A 22,292-nucleotide genomic window follows, 5' to 3' on the forward strand; every position below is an offset into this window, starting at 1 on the left:
GAAGCCTTCACTATTTCATCAGAAAGGAACAAACACTGTTCTTCCACTCTGGTAAAAATACTGGAGGCTGCAGCCAATTAGCATGCACTGATTGGCTGCAGTAGTCATTTGATATTGTTTATGCTAGAATACTGGCATGAAACATAGGGATGGAAACGAATGAACAACACCAGTGCAGAAGCTTACTATGGAGTTTATTATATGCTGTCCTCTGGGGTTGTTCAGCAGCGGACAACCATTTTAAATTGGTGCCACTTATTTGTGCATCTGATGTGAGTAGTGCGGATGATGTTATGACCCTATATTGTGCAGACCTCAGCATACAGGCAAAGTTGTAATGTCATTGGCGCCATTTGATAAGGAAGTTATGAGAGGTTTAATACCTCTTCATGACTATCAGAAAACTTTAGAGTTACTCAGCCGGTGAGAGGTTAGAGGAGAAGTAGTTGGACATAAAATCAGAGTCTGAGTAATGTTATAAGCAAGAAAAATGTAATCACACACAAAAATGAGCCGATAATCACAGGAACAGGCTCACAAATAGATGCCAGCATTCACTCCATGAACACGCAACACAATCATTGGTTGGGCAATTGGATCATTTATGGAGGCATAAAAGTAATTATCGCCAGCATATCGAAAGAATGTGCTGCCAATAATATGTACAGTATAATAATACAAATAATATTTGTTATATCTATAGCGCCAACATATTCCTCAACACTTTACATTTTAGAGGGTACATGTACAGACAATAAAGACATTACATAATAACACATAACTTAAGAGATACCAAAAGGTAATGATGGCCCTGCTCGCAAGCTTATAAGCTATGTAGCTGGGGAAAGAACGATTGTTGTGAATTCCGTTCTTGGGCTCCATCCTGTGGTCATGAATGGTATTTTTGGGAGTTCTGCTCTTGGGCTCCCTCTGGTGGTTTCAAGTGGAACTTAGCAGCTGCTTTCACTAATCGGTGCCCTGGCCTTGTTATTTAACTGGGCTTTGGGCTGTAGTTGATGCAAGCTGTCAATGTTCCTTCCTGTGGATTCAGTCCTTTCCTGGAAGTTCTCTGTTGGCCAGTCCATTTCAGCTTAAGATAAGTTCTGCTAGTTTTGGGGTGTTTCCCTGCCTATGACCTTTTGTTCAGTTTAAGTTATGTCTCTTTTGTCCAGCTTGTCATCATGAAATATTCCGGCTAGTTGGAAGCTCTGGGGTTGCAGATTTGCCCCTCCACACCGTGAGTTGGTGTGGAGGTTATTTTTGTAAACTCTGCGTGGACATTTAGTTTTTATACTGACCGCACAGTAGCCTTTTCTTTCTCTGTCTATTTAGATAGTAGTGGCCTCCTTTGCTAAAATCTAGTTTCATTTCTGAGTTTGTCATTTCCCTCTTCACTCACCGTCAATATTTGTGGGGGGGCTATCTTTCCTTTGGGGTTTCTCTGAGGCGAGATAGTTTTCCGTTTCCATCTTCAGGGGTAGCTAGTTCTTAGGCTGTGAAGAGGTGTCTAGGCAGAGATAGGAACGCTCCACGGCTATTTCTAGTGTTGGTGTTAGGAGTAGGGATTGCGGTCAGTAAAGTTACCACCTCCTCAGAGCTAGTACATTATTTGTTTTACCCACTAGGTCATTTCAGTGCTGCTCCGTAATCACTAGGTCATATACAGTGGGGCAAAAAAGTATTTAGTCAGTCAGCAATAGTGCAAGTTCCACCACTTAAAAAGATGAGAGGCGTCTGTAATTTACATCATAGGTAGACCTCAACTATGGGAGACAAACTGAGAAAAAAAAATCCAGAAAATCACATTGTCTGTTTTTTTATCATTTTATTTGCATATTATGGTGGAAAATAAGTATTTGGTCAGAAACAAAATTTCATGTCAATACTTTGTAATATATCCTTTGTTGGCAATGACAGAGGTCAAACGTTTTCTGTAAGTCTTCACAAGGTTGCCACACACTGTTGTTGGTATGTTGGCCCATTCCTCCATGCAGATCTCCTCTAGAGCAGTGATGTTTTTGGCTTTTCGCTTGGCAACACGGACTTTCAACTCCCTCCAAAGGTTTTCTATAGGGTTGAGATCTGGAGACTGGCTAGGCCACTCAAGGACCTTGAAATGCTTCTTACGAAGCCACTCCTTCGTTGCCCTGGCGGTGTGCTTTGGATCATTGTCATGTTGAAAGACCCAGCAACGTTTCATCTTCAATGCCCTTGCTGATGGAAGGAGGTTTGCACTCAAAATCTCACGATACATGGCCCCATTCATTCTTTCATGTACCCGGATCAGTCGTCCTGGCCCCTTTGCAGAGAAACAGCCCCAAAGCATGATGTTTCCACCACCCTGCTTTACAGTAGGTATGGTGTTTGATGGATGCAACTCAGTATTCTTTTTCCTCCAAACACGACAAGTTGTGTTTCTACCAAACAGTTCCAGTTTGGTTTCATCAGACCATAGGACATTCTCCCAAAACTCCTCTGGATCATCCAAATGCTCTCTAGCAAACTTCAGACGGGCCCGGACATGTACTGGCTTAAGCAGTGGGACACGTCTGGCACTGCAGGATCTGAGTCCATGGTGGCGTAGTGTGTTACTTATGGTAGGCCTTGTTACATTGGTCCCAGCTCTCTGCAGTTCATTCACTAGGTCCCCCCGCGTGGTTCTGGGATTTTTGCTCACCGTTCTTGTGATCATTCTGACCCCACGGGGTGGGATTTTGCGTGGACCCCCAGATCGAGGGAGATTATCAGTGGTCTTGAATGTCTTCCATTTTCTAATTATTGCTCCCACTGTTGATTTCTTCACTCCAAGCTGGTTGGCTATTGCAGATTCAGTCTTCCCAGCCTGGTGCAGGGCTACAATTTTGTTTCTGGTGTCCTTTGACAGCTCTTTGGTCTTCACCATAGTGGAGTTTGGAGTCAGACTGTTTGAGGGTGTGCACAGGTGTCTTTTTATACTGATAACAAGTTTAAACAGGTGCCATTACTACAGGTAATGAGTGGAGGAAAGAGGAGACTCTTAAAGAAGAAGTTACAGGTCTGTGAGAGCCAGAAATCTTGATTGTTTGTTTCTGACCAAATACTTATTTTCCACCATAATATGCAAATAAAATGATAAAAAAACAGACAATGTGATTTTCTGGATTTTTTTTTCTCAGTTTGTCTCCCATAGTTGAGGTCTACCTATGATGTAAATTACAGACGCCTCTCATCTTTTTAAGTGGTGGAACTTGCACTATTGCTGACTGACTAAATACTTTTTTGCCCCACTGTAGGTGATTACTGTCTGTAGAGCTGCCACTTCCTCTGAGCTTGTCCATGATTGGTTTTACCCACCAGGTCATCTCAGTACCACTCCGTAACCACCAGGTCATAACAGTACAGCTGGCCCGCAAAGTGTTAAATGCATCTCAAAAAAGGGAAGAGAAAGTTCTGAGTCATAGTTTTTTTTTCCTTGTTGCTTGTTTCGTCTTTTTTTTTCCCCTTGATTTTTGGATGGTGCAGGAGCTTGGTACTGATATGGAAGTTCAGGGTCTGTCTGCGCGTGTTGATTATCTCGCTGCAAGGGTACAGAGTATCCAAGATTATGTTGTTCAAACTCCTGTTTCTGAGCCTAAAATTCCTATCCCTGATTTGTTTTCTGGGGATAGATCTAGGTTTTTGAATTTTAAAAATAATTGCAGATTGTTTTTTGCTCTGAGACCCCGTTCCTCTGGTGACCCATTTCAGCAGGTGAAGATTGTTATTTCTCTGCTGCGTGGTGACCCGCAGGATTTGGCATTCTCTCTTGAGCCAGGGAATCCTGCATTGCTCAATGTAGATTCATTTTTTCAAGCACTTGGATTGCTTTATGACGAACCCAATTCTGTGGATCAGGCAGAAAAAATTTAGCTGGCTCTGTGTCAGGGTCAGGAAGCGGCAGAGATATATTGTCAGAAATTTAGGAAGTGGTCTGTGCTTACAAAATGGAATGAGGATGCCCTGGTGGCTATTTTCAGAAAGGGTCTTTCTGAAGCTCTTAAAGATGTTATGGTGGGGTTTCCCACACCTGCTGGTTTGAACGAATCAATGTCTCTGGCCATTCAGATTGATAGGCGCCTACGTGAACGTAAGGTTGTGCACCATATGGCGGTGTCCTCTGGACAGAGTTCTGAGCCTATGCAATGTGATAGAGTTTTGACAAGAGCAGAACAGCAGGAGTTCCGATGTAAGGATGGGCTGTGTTTTTACTGTGGTGATGCTACTCATGCTATCTCTGTTTGCCCGAAGCGAACTATGAGGGTTGCTAGTTCGGTTACCATCAGTACTGTACAGCCTAAATTTCTCTTGTCTATTACCCTGATTTGCTCATTGTCGTCCTTTTCTGTAATGGCATTTGTGGATTCTGGCGCTGCACTGAACTTAATGGACCTAGAATTTGCCAAGCGCTGTGGTTTTTCCTTGGAGCCTTTGCAGAGTCCTATTCCCTTAAGGGGGATTGATGCTTTGCCATTGGCCAAGAATGAACCTCAGTACTGGACACAGTTAGCCATGAACATGGCTCCAGGATATCAGGAAAATATTCGTTTTTTGGTGTTGCATAATTTGCATGATGTGGTTGTGCTGGGGTTTCCATGGTTACAGGTACATAATCCAGTACTGGATTGGAAATCTATGTCTGTGACTAGTTGGGGTTGTCAGGGGATACATAGTGACATTCCTCTGATGTCAATTTACTCGTCCCCTTCTTCTGAAGTTCCTGAGTTTTTGGCGGATTTCCAGGATATATTTGAGGAGCCTAAATCCAGTCCTCTGCCTCCTCATAGGGACTGTGATTGCGCTATTAATTTGATTCCTGGCTGTAAGTTCCCTAAGGGTCGACTTTTCAATCTGTCTGTGCCAGAGCATGCCGCTATGCGGACTTATGTAAAGGAGTCCTTGGAGAAGGGGCATATTCGCCCGTCTTCGTCACCGTTAGGAGCGGGATTCTTTTTTGCTGCCAAGAAGGATGGCTCCTTGAGGCCCTGTATAGATTATCGCCTTCTCAATAAGATCACGGTCAAATTCCAGTACTCTTTGCCTTTGCTCTCTGATTTGTTTGCTCGGATTAAAGGGGCTAGCTGGTTTACCAAGATTGACCTTCGAGGGGCGTATAATCTGGTCCGCATTAAACAGGGTGATGAATGGAAAACAGCATTTAATACGCCCGAAGGCCATTTTGAATATCTTGTGATGCCTTTCGGGCTCTCTAATGCTCCATCTGTGTTTCAGTCCTTTATGCATGATATTTTTCGGGAGTATCTGGATAAATTTATGATTGTATATTTGGACGATATTTTGTTTTTTTCCGATGATTGGGAGTCTCATGTGAAGCAGGTCAGGATGGTATTTCAGATTCTTCGTGCTAATACACTGTTTGTGAAGGGGTCTAAGTGCCTTTTTGGAGTTCAGAAGGTTTCTTTTCTGGGGTTCATTTTTTCTCCCTCAGCTATTGAAATGGACCCTGTTAAGGTCCAGGCTATTTATGATTGGACGCAGCCCACATCTGTGAAGAGCCTTCAGAAGTTTTTGGGCTTTGCAAATTTTTATCGTCGCTTCATTGCTAATTTTTCTACTGTGGTTAAACCTCTGACCGATTTGACCAAGAAAGGTGCAGATGTGGTGAATTGGTCCTCTGCGGCTGTGGAGGCCTTTCAGGAGCTTAAGCGTCGTTTTACTTCTGCCCCTGTGTTGCGTCAGCCAGATGTCTCTCTCCCTTTTCAGGTTGAAGTTGACGCTTCTGAGATTGGGGCAGGAGCTGTTCTGTCTCAGAGAAGTTCTGATGGCTCTGTGTTGAAACCGTGTGCTTTCTTCTCCAGAAAGTTTTCGCCTGCTGAGTGTAATTATGATGTCGGCAATCGGGAGTTGTTGGCTATGAAGTGGGCGTTCGAGGAGTGGCGACATTGGCCTGAGGGAGCCAAGCATCGTGTTGTGGTCTTGACCGATCATAAGAATCTGATTTACCTTGAATCAGCCAAGCGGTTGAATCCTAGACAGGCTCAGTGGTCTTTGTTTTTCTCCCGTTTTGATTTTGTGGTCTCGTATCTTCCGGGATCTAAGAATGTGAAGGCTGATGCCCTGTCTAGGAGTTTTTTGCCTGATTCTCCTGGAGTCCATGAGCCGGCTGGTATTCTCAAGGAGGGGGTGATTCTTTCTGCTATCTCCCCTGATTTACGGCGGGTGCTTCGGGAGTTTCAGGCTGATAGACCCGACCGCTGTCCTGTGGGGAAATTGTTCCTGATAGATGGACTAGTAAGGTGATTTCTGAGATTCATTGTTCAGTGTTGGCTGGTCATCCTGGGATCTTTGGTACCAGAGATTTGGTTGCCAGGTCCTTTTGGTGGCCTTCTTTGTCACGGGATGTATGTTCCTTTGTGCAGTCCTGTGGGATCTGTGCCCGGGCTAAGCCCTGCTGTTCTCGTGCTAGTGGGTTGCTTTTGCCTTTGCCTATCCCTGAGAGGCCCTGGACGCATATTTCCATGGATTGTATTTCTGATCTTCCTGTTTCTCAGAAGATGTCTGTCATCTGAGTGGTTTGTGACCGTTTTTCTAAAATGGTCCATTTGGTACCTTTGCCTAAGTTGCCTTCCTCCTCTGATTTGGTTCCTTTGTTTTTCCAGCATGTGGTTCGTTTGCATGGTATTCCGGAGAATATTGTGTCTGAGAGAGGTACCCAGTTTGTTTCTAGGTTTTGGCGGTCCTTTTGTGGTAGAATGGGCATTAATTTGTCTTTTTCTTCGGCATTTCACCCTCAGACAAATGGACAGACAGAGCGAACCAATCAGACCTTGGAAACCTATTTGAGATGCTTTGTGTCGGCTGATCAGGATGATTGGGTTACCTTCTTGCCGTTGGCCGAGTTTGCCCTTAATAATCGGGCTAGTTCTGCTACCTTGGTTTCGCCTTTTTTTTGTAATTTTGGTTTTCATCCTCGCTTCTCTTCAGGGCAGGTTGAGCCTTCGGACTGTCCTGGGGTAGATTCTGTGGTGGACAGGTTGCAGCGGATTTGGACCCATGTGGTGGACAATTTGACATTGTCTCAGGAAAAGGCTCAATGTTTTGCTAACCGTCGTCGGTGCGTTGGTCCCCGGCTTCGGGTTGGGGATTTGGTCTGGTTGTCTTCTCATCAAGTTCCTATGAAGGTCTCTTCCCCTAAGTTCAAACCTCGTTTTATTGGTCCTTATAGGATTTCGGAAATTATCAATCCGGTGTCTTTTCGTTTGGCCCTTCCAGCTTCGTTTTCCATTCATAATGTGTTCCATAGATCTTTGTTGTGGAGATATGTGGTGCCCGTGGTTCCCTCCGTTGACCCTCCTGCTCCGGTGTTGGTTGGGGGGGAGCTGGAGTATGTGGTGGAGAAGATTTTGGATTCTCGTCTTTCAAGGCGGAAACTTCAGTATCTGGTCAAGTGGAAGAGTTATGGCCAGGAGGATAACTCTTGGGTTTTTGCCTCTGATGTCCATGCTGCCGATTTGGTGCGTGCTTTTCATTTGGCTCGTCCCGATCGGCCTGGGGGCTCTGGTGAGGGTTCGGTGACCCCTCCTCAAGGGGGGGTACTGTTGTGAATTCCATTCTTGGGCTCCATCCTGTGGTCATGAATGGTATTTTTGGGAGTTCTGCTCTTGCGCTCCCTCTGGTGGTTTCAAGTGGAACTTAGCAGCTGCTTTCACTAATCGGTGCCCTGGCCTTGTTATTTAACTGGGCTTTGGGCTGTAGTTGATGCCAGCTGTCAATGTTCCTTCCTGTGGATTCAGTCCTTTCCTGGAAGTTCTCTGTTGGCCAGTCCATTTCAGCTTAAGATAAGTTCTGCTAGTTTTGGGGTGTTTCCCTGCCTATGACCTTTTGTTCAGTTTAAGTTATGTCTCTTTTGTCCAGCTTGTCATCATGAAATATTCTGGCTAGTTGGAAGCCCTGGGGTTGCAGATTTGCCCCTCCACATCATGAGTCGGTGTGGAGGTTATTTTTGTAAACTCTGCGTGGACATTTAGTTTTTATACTGGCCGCACAGTAGCCTTTTCTTTCTCTGTCTATTTAGATAGTAGTGGCCTCCTTTGCTAAAATCTAGTTTCATTTCTGAGTTTGTCATTTCCCTCTTCACTCACCGTCAATATTTGTGGGGGGCTACCTTTCCTTTGGGGTTTCTCTGAGGCGAGATAGTTTTCCGTTTCCATCTTCAGGGGTAGCTAGTTCTTAGGCTGTGAAGAGGCATCTAGGCAGAGATAGGAACGCTCCACGGCTATTTCTAGTGTTGGTGTTAGGAGTAGGGATTGCGGTCAGTAAAGTTACCACCTCCTCAGAGCTAGTACATTATTTGTTTTACCCACTAGGTCATTTCAGTGCTGCTCCGTAATCACTAGGTCATATAGGTGATTACTGTCTGTAAAGCTGCCACCTCCTCTGAGCTTGTCCATGATTGGTTTTACCCACCAGGTCATCTCAGTACCACTCCGTAACCACCAGGTCATAACAACGATAATGTGAACAGTTGTTCTGCTACCACAATTTTTTGCTGGCTCATGTAAACAGGATGGTAAACGAGCAACAACCTACTTGTAGATAGCCAGTCTTCAGTCATTACTAGGCAGACATCGGCACTAGCGATGAGCGAGTGTGCTCGTTACTCGAGTTTTCCGAGCATGCTTGGGTGTTCTCCGAGTATCTTGGGCGTGCTCATATATTATGTTTAAGTCTCCTCAGCTGCATGATTTGTGGCTGCTAGACAGTCTGACTACTTTTGGGGATTCCCTAACAAACAGGCAATATTCCCTATGTGTATTTGTGTGTTTATTTTTTGTAAGATCTATTAAATACCGTAAAATGTATTTCGTTCATGGGACAATCCCTTTAAGATTATTTTAATATGGAAAGGTTCATAGATATACTTGATAAGTAAAACTTCTTCAATTGTAGCCTTTTTTAATAAATATGATGGTTGGCACGAGACTTTGCCTTAGTTTTTAATTTTGGCCCCCTGTGTATTTGAGTTTGGCATTCCTGGCTTACAGTAATGTCAGAGCTGCAGCACCCATAAAATCTCTGCTTCTCAATGTTGGAAGTCCAATTAGTCTAGCTCTAGGTGTAGCGAAAAATTAATTTTTACAGGGGCTGCTCAGAAATTATGAAGACAATGACTTGCTTCAGTACCAAGGCAGTTGTCAACGTATTTATACATTTCTAGAAGGAATGGAACAGCGCACAGATCTAAGAAAAAAATCTCTAAAATTGTTGTTTCATGAAGATTGCTGTTTTTTTTCCTAAAGCAGAGTTGCCAAGAGTAATAATAAGTCCTCTTTGAAATAAGAAACTGCAAGTGAATATGCTGGTGTACAATAATATAAATGAGAAAAGTATGCAATATTTCTATGTTACCATATTTCCCAGAAAATTGCACATTTTAAGAAAACATTAAACATCTTTTTTTTTGCAAAAAGGTCTTTGTCTTTTAATCATTCTAATTTCTGCATTAAACTGAACAAGACTTAAAATCTGAAAGGATGACCTCAATCTGTTCAACCTCAGTGGTTTGAGGGTTTCTGAAAAACAAAAATCAACCCTAAAAATGGATTGAATTTAACAAATTACTTTTAGATGAGCTGAAATGAGTGGATAAAAAGTAAATGATATGTCGAGGAGTTTATAGTAAAGGTTGTAACCAATAAATGCAAGGAAATTGACTTATCATTCCAACTGTTTGGCGAATGTGTTTTAAACATACAATAAGATAAACTGTGTTTTATTGTGGATACTGACATTCCTGGAATCTAAAGTAAATGCCAGATAACCCCTTATTTGCCATAGAGGTCAGCAAAATAGTACTGCAGAGTGTATTGCTGCTTCCAAAGGCACAGAGGGGATTAAGAAACGTTTCCGGGTCAAGGCTCTAGAATTTATTACAATTGTCAACTTCAGGAGTCAACAGTTGAAAAGACAATTTGGAGCATATGTATCGAATTTGCAACTGTAGTTAGTAATAAAGTGTTTGTCTGAGATCAGCCAGTGTTCGGGGCAGGTTCTTATCCCTGTCAGGATATGAAGAACACTCCAGCACTTTTGGCAGTGATAAAACCAGCATGGCTGCCAAACAGGGCACTGTAACACATGCCACACAAGTGGAGCCTATCAGGTGGAGGATACTCTTAGTGATGCATCGCCACTAAGAGGTATGGGGACGGAATAATCAGCAGTGAAATATCCCAGCTGGTCATGATTTCTGCCTGTGCCAAACACCTGCAAACTCTAAAAGGATATCAAAACAAAACTCCACCCAATGGCAAAAAGCCATCCCTTAACAACCAGTCGTTGACTCTACATCACCATAAAAATTAATTTAACATTTCTACAGAAACAGTATTCTTCCTGTCCCAAAAGGCTCTTCCATTTCCTTTCACAGTTCTTTCGGCTAAGATAAATATGCCACAGAAAACAAACAGAAAATAAAGAGCGTAAATATTTGATGACTGGAAAAAATATCTGTTGGTTACAACTGTTTATTTGTGGAAGCTTGTGAACTAAGTAGGTTTTATTAACCTCCAGACTATCTCATGATGCTTAGGTTCCTCTATCCTTCACATATTCTGAAAAGTTGTACTGCCACATCTGGTAAAACTGTACAGCACACATTGAGAACGCTGAAAGTACGAGTCGAACCCAAGGTTACCGCAAGATGTTTGTTCCATTTACTTATGTGATTATATGACAAGGACCAGGCTGTGGCTAGCTAAAGTTAGAACGTACCTTTTCCTCCAGGGTACCCTGGATCTTTTGGGGCCAATAAAAACTTGTTTTGTAAGGAAAATTACAGAGTAAAGGTAGAGCGTACATACCAGAAAACAAAATATGATATAACAATAAAAATACTAATAGCATAGAAAGAAATATGTTTTATATATTGCGGCAATCTCAATACTGGAAAGCTTATAATTAATCTGACAATTCAGATGGAGGAGATTAAGGGGAGAGAATCTTGCTAAGCTTACATCGGAGATTATACTATACAAGCAAGAGACAGAGGGATGACCTGGCTGACTATAAGAGCTTACACTCTTCAGGAGAGAGAAAGGACCTTGCTGACCATAAGAGCTTACAATTTACAGGAGAGACAGAGAGATGACCCAGCTGACCATAAGAGCTTACACTCTACAGAAGAGACAACCAGTGATGCTGGAGATGGAAGATGACTCTGCTGTACAAACTGTGTTCCACTGGGAACCGCAGATCTCTGATGGCCAAGGAACTGGCCATTACTGCACAAGGTATGATAATCCATTAGCTGTCAAAGCTACAGGGCATTATGGAAAGGTCCACATGGCAATGCAAAATGACGTTAGGTTGTTAACTTCTGCTTCAGAGTGTGGGAAATAGTGTCCAGCAAGTTTGTTTTTTTCAAACTGTGACTCAACTGTTTCAGGAAATTCAACTTTAACTCGGTCCTATGAGGACCCATCCTCTCATCTCTAGAGGCAACCAATCAGGCATGGTATAGTGGCACATAAAGTCTGTGCGGCAATGCATCCTCCCATACACCCTTCAGAGTTCTGTTATATATGTAAGGACTGAAGGTATCGCCAAAAGCATTACATTAAATTATATCAACACAAGTCAAACAATCTAAGTACGTTTTCTGATGCTCTAATGCCTCAGGTGTTAAATATGCAAAATATTATTTCTTTATGCAGTTAGACAAAGGAGAGTTTAGGAAATTAAAGCATAATTCCATTTATAAAGAACTGCAGTTATCTCCTGGAATGAAGTGGCTATCTTCTGGGCACCTGTACCCACTAAAATGCCTTTGATGTTCAGTTCCTTGCACAGACTGAGGCTTCTAGTGTGGAAATCCTGAAGACAAAGCATTAAAATTGGGTGTCTGAAGCTGAACAATTTAAAAAATAAGTATAGATGTCTAATGCATACTGCAAAAAGGTTGATCTTAGTCCCGTAAGGGCACTAAAACATTAATGGTTAGGATGACCCTACATAAGAAAGTTTTTAAAAATGTGCTGATTGGTAGGGTGATCTAGCATCTCCTGACAACTGTGGCCCAAAGACATGTTTGGCTGCTAACAAGGAGTCCAACATCCCTGGCTTATCTTTCCCTTACTCTGCTGTTGGGATTTAGTGGTCACATGCCCATACACATAAGACTGTCACAAGCTTCTACCAAAATTGAAGGGTTTGGACTTGGGAGGAGAGCACTGCACTTCGCTCAACCCTGGTCCACTGTCCAAGTCAGTGCTCTCTAGCCGTGGACCCCTCCGGGCTTATGATTAGTTGGGCTGGCGAGTTGTCACATGTACGCTGCACGCTGCAATGATGACATCAGACCAGGACAATACATCAAATTCCACTACAGGGAACCCAGAAGTTTGTGGAATTGATGAAGCTCCTGTTCACAACCAGAGATCACTGGCCATGACCGTGGACCGCTGTTGAAAGAAGTAATCCGCTCATCTCTAGTTTGGACAAATTTGCATGAATATGTGTGTGGTCACCTTTAGCTGTAAATGAAGGTATACTTTACGCAAAATAACATGTAAAGATCATGGATCTTTCCTGTTGTGTCAATGTGTGCTCAAACAGCTAAAAGACAATTGCAAAACAAGCAGACGTGGTCAATTTTTAAGCTTAGCCAAAAATCAAAGTAAACGGCAATCAGAGCAGTAGATTCCAGAGAGAAGAACTCGATATCAAAGGAAAGCTCAAAGTTTAGACAAGTAGAACATAAAACCTAGCACAGCAAGAAATACTGGTAGATCTTTGACAATATTTGTTTAGGTTGCTGAGGCCCTAATGTTCAGCCAAAGATGATTTAGTGCAAGATATTGAACTCAATAGTCACTACTGCTGCTCTGCTTGAGATTAAAGAAGAGTGAACGTTGCCAAAAACTATTATATGGAACAGGAGACTTGATCACAAGTGATATCATTAGCAGCAGGTTTCTACTTCTGGCAGATCTGTGCACATAAAGCCTGTATGAGTTGCAAATAAATTATATCTCAATTGGCATGTGTCACAGGTATTTTATTTATAATAAAGTAATATAACTTGTATATACTGTATAATGTCCACGTCTGCCTGCTCAATGTGCTTCCCTTCCTTCAACCATAGACAATGTTTATCCTGGGCTGTCTTCATCAAATGACCAAACCCATAAATGTACATCACAGTAATGAATGATGGTGTACGGATTTGTATTAAATGAGGGGATGAGAGTATTAGTTGTAGTGTGGAATGCAGCACTGTCTGACACACTGGACAATTTATGCAGGGCTTGGATATAAACAAAGCAGACAAGCAACAATCACGATCTTCACATAGTGAGTACATTATATTTTACAGACTATTTGTAAAAAAGCTTCTCAGGAAAAAGTAATGAGCAGTTATCCTCTTTCCAGGACGTTACATACATTCTTATAATGTGAGTATTTTTTCATTGGTAGTGGATAGCTGTGTATGTTACAGGATGACTATGCCATCTTTCATTCTGGGCACCATTTTAGAGAAAAAGCGTATAGGTCTTTGGTTGGATTTACAATGGTTCATAATTAGATTATTCTTGATATCCTCCTAAGCGAGATTTGAGATTAGAAATTAGAAACCCTGTAGCCTGTGTGGTATAGAAAATAAAAGTGATAGAGCGAAAAAACACTTTAACCTATGTATAAAATTGTGCAGGGAATCTAAAATTGGGAATTATGACGGTATGTAACATACACACTGTTAGGACTCTGCTTCATTTCAAAGTTCCAGCAGTAGTCACGTGACCGCTCATATACGATACTTGCCAACCACTTTCTCTACTGCTTCTCTTAATGTTAATTATTAATAAAAAATGTTAATTAATCCCAATAGTATATAAATTACACACTGTAAGGATTCCCCTTACTAGGCTCCATTCTTAATTTCACACTTGGCCCATGAAACCTCTTAAAAGCATGTATTCACCTCATTCATATAAAGTTGCTGTTTTATGAATAATGTAGATTTGTAACAGGTAACTTAAGGGGACAAAGTTTCTTAGCATTACCTAATCATTAAAGGGGTTGTTCATAAATGCTACATTCCCCAATGTATTATAAAACACAACCTACCGCACTGAAATGGTACCAAGGATGTTGAAGCTGGATCTCTCGAGGCTCGCGTGACATTGTTAAGACATGGGAGCCCTGCAGCCAATCAGCGCTGCCATTGGGTTGCTGTGCTTACACTTCCTTTCGACAAACCTCGGACATTTGTGGAAATTGTGAGCACAGGAGCCCAACAGCAACCACTGATTGACTGGAGGGCTCACATGGCATAACAATGTCGTGTGAGATCCAGCACCTAAATTGCTAGAATGGCACCTATGCAGGAGGTGTTTGGTGCCTCTATTTTACATTATTCAATGTGTTTTAAGAAGTGGTTGTACGAGTACTTGGCAACCCCTATAATGATGCTATGCAAAAATCTGTTTTAGTAGATCTGATAAATAAGCAAGGAAACATAGCTAGGGGACCGACACATAAAATTCCTTAATAGAACACATATATTATCCTTAGGTTCTAGTAATATTTCCACTTAAGGCTTGGCAACACAATGTCTAGATGGAAAACTGCATAGTTCATCTTGTCATCTACACCAGAAAGCCACAAAGATCACAAATTTGTGCTTCTCCTGATCCCGAAGAAACAAATCTTAGTAAGTTCCTTCCCTTAAGCCACTCTCTAATTTACCTTACAAATTGATAATTTGTATAAAAGCAAAATAAGTGATCTCTGACCTGGGGTTCAGAAAATACTTGCTTTATACTGTTGATTGGCCCATATGGGATACCACTTCCTTCAAAGAGCTCAAGCCATTCAGAGGTTGTTTTTTCTGAGAACCTAGGAACAAACAAAAGATTGTGGTTTAAATTCTCTCTTTTTGAAAAAAAATGGAAAGGATGTAAAGTACTACCACACTGATTTATTCCCAGACAGCCAATATTGAATCAGAAAATATTCAGCGGAAATGCAAACGCTTGAAGCCCAAGGCAAAGAACATGGTTAAAGAGCCTTGTATTCTATCTGATTGTCTTAAAATGAGATGCAATCCAAAATTATCAGCAGTTTCATATATGGTCAGAGGATTTCCTCAAGGCCTTTTGTACTGTAATGTTCATCACATTTGTAAAACAATAGCATGAACGTTCTGCGGGGAAAAATATACTCAAGTTTTGATCTGAAAAATCTGATATGACGCAGCTTTTACTTTTTCCTGCCTATCATATGTGAAACATATGTCAGATCTACAACTGCAACTGTTAGATATCTAAACAATCACATTTATAAGCAACATAGTTTTGAAATATGGATTAGTTGGGGGCAACGGGCCATGGACCATAATACACTTTACATATCCTGGATGTAGGCACAATTCTTATTTTGTATCCTGCTGAAAGCTCTGATAGCAGCACATTCATTTAGAAAAAAAAATCATCTGTTAAATATTGCAGCTTCGGTAAGCAATAAGATCCATGCATACAAACCGGCAGCTGATGTGACCTTTTGATAAGTAAAGCAGGAAACAAAGTAGTATGATTAGGGTCTATGTGCAAGGGTGCTGAGCCAAAACCTGTTATATAATCCTTTTACATTTCTCTCTTCTTTCTTCCTAGTACATTCTATTAAGTTTGAAGGAACAAGTATATTCTGGAGAAAGATTGCCTCCTAAAGAAATTATTCAAATATGTTGGACAATTCCTTATCAAGAAAGTACATTTACTTCTTTTAAAGCTTAGTGACAGCTTAACGCCTTTACCCCCAAGGGTGGTTTGCATGTTAATGACCGGGCCAATTTTTACAATTCTGACCACTGTCCCTTTATGAGGTTATAACTCTGGAACGCTTCAAAGGATCCAGGTGATTCTGACATTGTTTTCTCATGACATATTGTACTTCATGTTAGTGGTAAAATTTCCTTGACATTACTTGAGCTTATTTGTGAAAAAATTGAAATTCGGTGAAAATTTTGAAAATTTAGCAATTTTCCAACTTTTAATTTTCATACCCTTCAATCACAGAGATATGGCACACAAAATACTTAATAATTAACATTTCCCACATGTCTACTTTACATAAGCACAATTTTTGAACCAAATTTTTTTTCGTTAGGGAGTTATAAGGGTTAAAAGTTGACTAGCAATTTCTCATTTTTACAACACCATTTTTTTTTAGGGACCACATCCCATTTGAAGTCACTTTGAGGGGTCTATGTGATAGAAAATACCCAAGTGTGACATCAATCTAAACATTGCACCCCTCAAGGTGCTCAAAACCACATTCAAGAAGTTTATTAACCCTTCAGGTGTTTCACAGGAATTTTTGGAATGTTTAAAAAAAATGAACATATAACTTTTTTTCACAAAAAATTTAATTAAGCTCCAATTTGTTTTATTTTACCAAGGGTAACAGGAGAAATTGGACCCTGAAAGTTGTTGTACAATTTGTCCTGAGTACGCTGATACCCCATATGTGGGTGTAAACCCCTGTTTGGGCGCATGGCGGAGCTCGGAAGGGAAGGAGAGCCGTTTTACTTTTCAATGAAAAATTGACTGGAATTGAGATAGGCCACCATGTCGCGTTTGGAGAGCCCCTGATATGCCTAGACATTGAAACCCCCCACAAGTGACACCATTTTGCAAACTAGACACCCAAAAGAAACTTATCTAGATGTGTTGTGAGAACTTTGAACCCCTAAGTGTTTCACTACAGTGTATAACGCAGAGCCGTGAAAATAAAAAATCTTTTTTTTTCCACAAAAATTATTTTTTAGCCCCCAGTTTTGTATTTTCCCAAGGGTAACAGGAGAAATTGGACCACAAACGTTGTTGTTGAATTTGTCCTGAGTACGCTGATACCCCATATGTTGGGGTAAACCCCTGTTTGGGCACACAGGAGAGCTCAGAAGGGAAGGAGCACTTTTTTTTACTTTTTCAACGCAGAATTGGCTGGAATTGAGATTGGATGCCATGTCGCATTTGGAGAGCCCTTGATGTGCCTAAACAGTGGAAACCCCCCAATTCTAATTAAAAACCTAACCCAAACACATTCCTAAACTTAATCCCAACCCTAACCATAACCCTAACCACACCCCTAACCCGAACATGCCCCTAACCCTAATCCCAACCACACCCCTAACCCTAATCCCAACCCTAACCACACCCCTAACTCCAACACACCCCTAACCCTAATCCCAACCATAACCCTAACCACACCCCCTAACCCTAATCCCAACCGCAAATGTAATCCAAACCCTAACTTTAGCCCCAACCCTAACCCTAACGGGAAAATGGAAATAAATAAATAAAAATTTTTAATTCTTTTTCCCTAACTAAGGGGGTGATGAAGGGGGATTTCATTTACTTTTATAGCGGGTTTTTTAGTGGATTTTTATGATTGGCAGCTGTCACACACTAAAAGATGCTTTTTATTGCAAAAAATAGTTTTTGCGTCTCCACATTTTGAGAGCTATAATTTTTCCATATTTTGGTCTACAGAGTCATGTGAGGTCTTGATTTTTGCGGGACGAGTTGACGTTTTTATTGTTATCATTTTCAGGCACATGACATTTTTTGACTTGGCAATGCACTGTGTCAGATCAGCGATCTGACAGGCACTGCAGGTAGGCTTGCCAGCACCCGTGGTCTTGTGATACTCTGGTGAGCACTGTGAAAATCCCTTTTTCCCCTTCCCATGCTGAATTGTGATAATAGACAAGGATCAGAAGACAGCAATGATAATAGCTATGGCAGTGCCAAGTGACAGCAACATCAGAAAGAAGGAATATGAGAAGATGGGGAAATACCAGGGCCTCAAAGCAGAACTGGAGAAGATGTGGAAGGGGAAGGCAACAGTGATTCTAGTGGTGATATGAGCACTTGGAGCAGTGACCCCTAAGTTGGGAAAATGGCTACAACAGATCCCAGGAGTAATATCTAAACTCTCTGTCCAGAAAAGCACAATGCTGAGAACAACTAAGATCCTGTGCAGAACCCTCAAACTCCCAGGCCTCTGGTAGAGGATCTGAGAATGAGAAAGGACAAAAAAGACAACCACCAATGGGGGGGGTGAGAAGGAATTTTTATATATATATATATATATATATATATATATATATATATATATATATATATATATATATATATATATATACCAGATTAATGGGTGCATAGACAAACAACACTTTTCCCGCAGAGAATATTGGTCAATATAATTAAATAAAAAAATCATGTTTGGAATTGTAGTAGTAATGGGCACCTATTTCATAACATAGGTGTCAAAAGTAGTAGATGTTTGAAATTTTATATATATACAGCCATGGCCAAAAGTATTGACACCCCTGCAATTCTGTCAGATAATACTCAGTTACCTCCTGGAAATGATTGCAAACACAAATTCTTTGGTATTATTATCTTCATTTAATTTGCCTTAGGCTGGTTTCACACTTGCGTTTTTGGACGCTGCGTTTTAGCGCTAAAAAACGCATGCGTTTTTATTTCTATACTTAACATGAAAAAACGCATGCGTTTTTTCGCATGCGTTTTGACGCGTTTTCGGCAACGCATGCGTTTTTTGACGCGTGCGTTCATTTGCAGAAATGCAACCTGTAGCAATTTCTAGTGGCGTTTTTTTGCCGCAAAAAAACGCATGTGTATATTCGCAGCAAAAAAATGCATTGCTGTCTATGTAAACGCATGCGTTTTTAAGCACATGCATTTGGATGCGTTTATAAACGCATGCGTTTCTATAGAAAAACGCAAGAAAACACAAAGAAACCAAGAAAACCCTAACCCTAATCCTTGGGTTACTAGGGATCCTAACCCTAACCCTAGGGATCCTAACCCTAACCCTTAGGGTTAGGGTTAGGATCCTAACCCTTAGGGTTAGGGTTAGGGTCCCTAGGGTTATGGTTAGGGTTAGGGGTAGGGTTAAGGTTAGGGTTAGGGGTAGGGTTAGGGGTAGGGTTAGGGTTTGGATCCCTATGGTTAGGGTTAGGGTTAGGATCCCAAGGGTTAGGGTTAGGGGTAGGGTTTGGTTTGGATCCCTATGGTTAGGGTTAGGGGTAGGGTTAGGTTTTGGATCCATTTATCACCTTGATGGTGGGGGGTGGCTTATCAGTGACCTGGTGACCAGGACATTCTAATAAAAAGCTACCCCTAACCCTAACCCTAGGGATACTAACGCTAACCCTAACCCTAACCCTCGCTAATTCTATTAATAGTGGGTTTTCTAGTTGATTTTGATGATTGGCAGCTGTCACACACTTCTCAGCATGCGTTTCCAAAACGCAAACGCGGGAAAAACGCATGTAAACGCGGCAAAACGCCGCAGTTTTTTTTTTTCATGCAAAAATGCATGCGTCTAAAAAAAGCAGCGTTTGCATGCGTTTACATGCGTTTTTTCACCACATGCGTTTTTTTTTTAAACGCTGCAGATCAAAACGCAAGTGTGAAACCAGCCTTAGATGAAAAAACACAAAAGAGAATGAAGCAAAAAGCAAAACTTTGATCATTTCACACAAAACTCCAAAAATGGGCCAGACGAAAGTATTGGCACCCTCAGCCTAATACTTGGTTGCACAACCTTTAGCCAAAATAACTGCAACCACCCGCTTCCGGTAACCATCAATGAGTTTCTTAAAATGCTCTGCTGGAATTTTAGACCTTTCTTCTTTGGCAAACTGCTCCAGGTCCCTGATATTTGAAGGGTGCCTTCTCCAAACTGCCATTTTTAGATCTCTCCACAGGTGTTCTATGGGATTCAGGTCTGGACTCATTGCTGGCCACCTTAGAAGTCTCCAGTGCTTTCTCTCAAACCATTTTCTAGTGCTTTTTGAAGTGTGTTTTGGGTTATTGTCCTGCTGGAAGACCCATAACCTCTGAGGGAGACCCAGCTTTCTCACACTGGGCCCTACATTATGCTGCAAAATTTGTTGGTAGTCTTCAGACTTCATAATGCCATGCACACAGTCAAGCAGTCCAGTGCCAGAGGCAGCAAAGCAACCCCAAAACATCAGGGAACCTCTGCCATGTTTGACTGTAGGGACCGTGTTCTCTTCTTTGAATGCCTCTTTTTTTCTCATGTAAACTCCATGTTGATGCCTTTGCCCAAAAAGCTCTACTTTTGTCTCATCTGACCAGAGAACATTTTCCAAAACGTTTTAGGCTTTTTCAGGTAAGTTTTGGCAAACTCCAGCCTGGCTTTTTTATGTCTCGGGGTAAGAAGTGGGGTCTTCCTGGGTCTACTACCATACAGTTCCTTTTCATTCAGATGCTGAAAGATAGTACGGGTTGACACTGTTGTACCCTCGGACTGCAGGGCAGCTTGAACTTGTTTGGATGTAAGTCGAGGTTCTTTATCCAACATCCGCACAATCTTGCGTTGAAATCTCTTGTCAATTTTTCTTTTCCATCCACATCTAGGGAGGTTAGCCACAGTGCCATGGGCTTTAAACTTCTTGATGACACTGCGCACGGTAGACACAGGAACATTCAGGTCTTTGGAGATGGACTTGTTGCCTTGAGATTGCTCATGCTTCCTCACAATTTGGTTTCTCAAGTCCTCAGACAGTTCTTTGGTCTTCTTTCTTTTCTCCATGCTCAATGTGGTACACACAAGGACACAGGACAGAGGTTGAGTCAACTTTAATCCATGTCAACTGGCTGCAAGTGTGATTTAGTTATTGCCAACACCTGTTAGGTGCCACAGGTAAGTTACAGGTGCTGATAATTACACAAATTAGAGAAGCAGCACATGATTTTTCGAACAGTGCCAATACTTTTGTCCACCCCCTTTTTTATGTTTGGTGTGGAATTGTATCCAATTTGGCTTTAGAACAATTCTTTTTGTGTTTTTTCATTTAAGACAAATTAAATGAAGATAATAATAGCAAAGAATTTGCGTTTGCCATCATTTTCAGGAAGAAACTAAGTATTATCTGACAGAATTGCAGGGGTGTCAATATTTTTGGCCAGGACTGTATATATATATATATATATATATATCACTTTGTTCAAAAAGTTTATCCCCTTTGTTTAAGATAAAGTAAGTTTTTCTAATATAGAAGTAGAATTTAACTCTTTTGTCCATTCCGACGTAGAAGGTGGATCTTTATCAAGTCGGTAACTCGCATGCCTCCTCAGCACTCCTCTAGTTACCATGCGGTTTCTCCCCAGATCAGGCCGTCCCACTGAGTCTGCTACTTGCAGCACTACTGAGTCTGCATATAGCATTAATGTACCCTTAGGGGTCGTGCTTAATCTCTGCAAGAATTCAATCCTGTGGTGCCTGCAGAGATTAGGTTCCCAGGCCTAACCAATGCTAGCAAGGACTTTATTAGACAGCTCCTCCTACCACTACTAGCCTGAACCTTGGTTCCTATCCTGAGAGCACCCATTTATTATTCCACTTCCCATTAACTACCCAGTTGTTCACTCGTCCTGTCTGACCTCTCTGCTCCTAACCTCGGCTACTTGTACTGATCCTGTGCTGCCAGACCCAACCTAGGGCAGTCTGATTATGCCTCTGTCCCTCCCCTCTTTACCAGTACCTGCATCTCTGACCCTCCGGTCAGCGTCTACTGAATCCAGGGACTGCCCTGGAGTGGTACCTGGTGACTACCAGCAGAAAAGCCTATCCAGAGAGGCTCTAGTGGTTACTAAGTTATGCCCCTCCAGGGTAATCCTGTGGCATAGTTGGTCCACATCCACAAGCCTTACAATCTGTGTCTTTCCACTGTCATATTATGAAAATTTTTGTTCTATTTAAGGAATTCTAAGATGATTGAAATTACTAAATTTATTAGTGGTGTTCTGACACATTCATTGTTTGGCTGCTACGAGTTGTCTTTAACCACTTCGCCCGAAGCCTGTTTTCACCTTCCCGACCAGGTTAAATAAACTCATGGTACACTTTTATAGTTTACATTTTGGCGCCCTTTCTCTGGCCCAATCATATCAGACCTGTTCATGAGGACAGATAACAAGAACCAATCAAACAACACAAACTCATTTAACCCCTTCCCGACCCATGACGCCACGTAGGCGTCATGAAAACCCGTGCCAATCCGACCCATGACGCCTATGTGGCGTCATGGAATGATCGCGTCCCTGCAGATCGGGTGAAGGGGTTAACTCCTATTTTACCCGATCTGCAGGGAGAGGGGGAGTGGTACTTCAGCCCAGGGGGGGTGGCTTCACCCCCCCGTGGCTACGATCGCTCTGATTGGCTGTTGAAAGTGAAACTGCCAATCAGAGCGATTT

At 41.8% G+C, this 22,292-nt stretch overlaps 1 protein-coding gene across 4 annotated transcripts in view; it reads right to left on the minus strand.

The window, feature by feature from the left end:
* Positions 1-22,292, minus strand: part of SUGCT (succinyl-CoA:glutarate-CoA transferase) — a 1,711,098-nt gene that overhangs the window by 907,984 nt on the left and 780,822 nt on the right. For 3 of the 4 annotated variants that reach the window (XM_077269202.1, XM_077269201.1, XM_077269204.1), the window contains exon 12: positions 14,772-14,874. In XM_077269202.1, coding sequence (XP_077125317.1) covers positions 14,772-14,874 — 103 coding nt within the window. Of the gene's footprint in view, positions 1-11,533; positions 11,851-14,771; positions 14,875-22,292 lie in introns of those variants that run through there. The other variant, XM_077269203.1, reaches the window with a different exon arrangement.

The sequence above is a fragment of the Ranitomeya variabilis genome, chromosome 6 (genome assembly GCF_051348905.1).
Source record: "Ranitomeya variabilis isolate aRanVar5 chromosome 6, aRanVar5.hap1, whole genome shotgun sequence".
NCBI lineage: Eukaryota > Metazoa > Chordata > Amphibia > Anura > Dendrobatidae > Ranitomeya > Ranitomeya variabilis.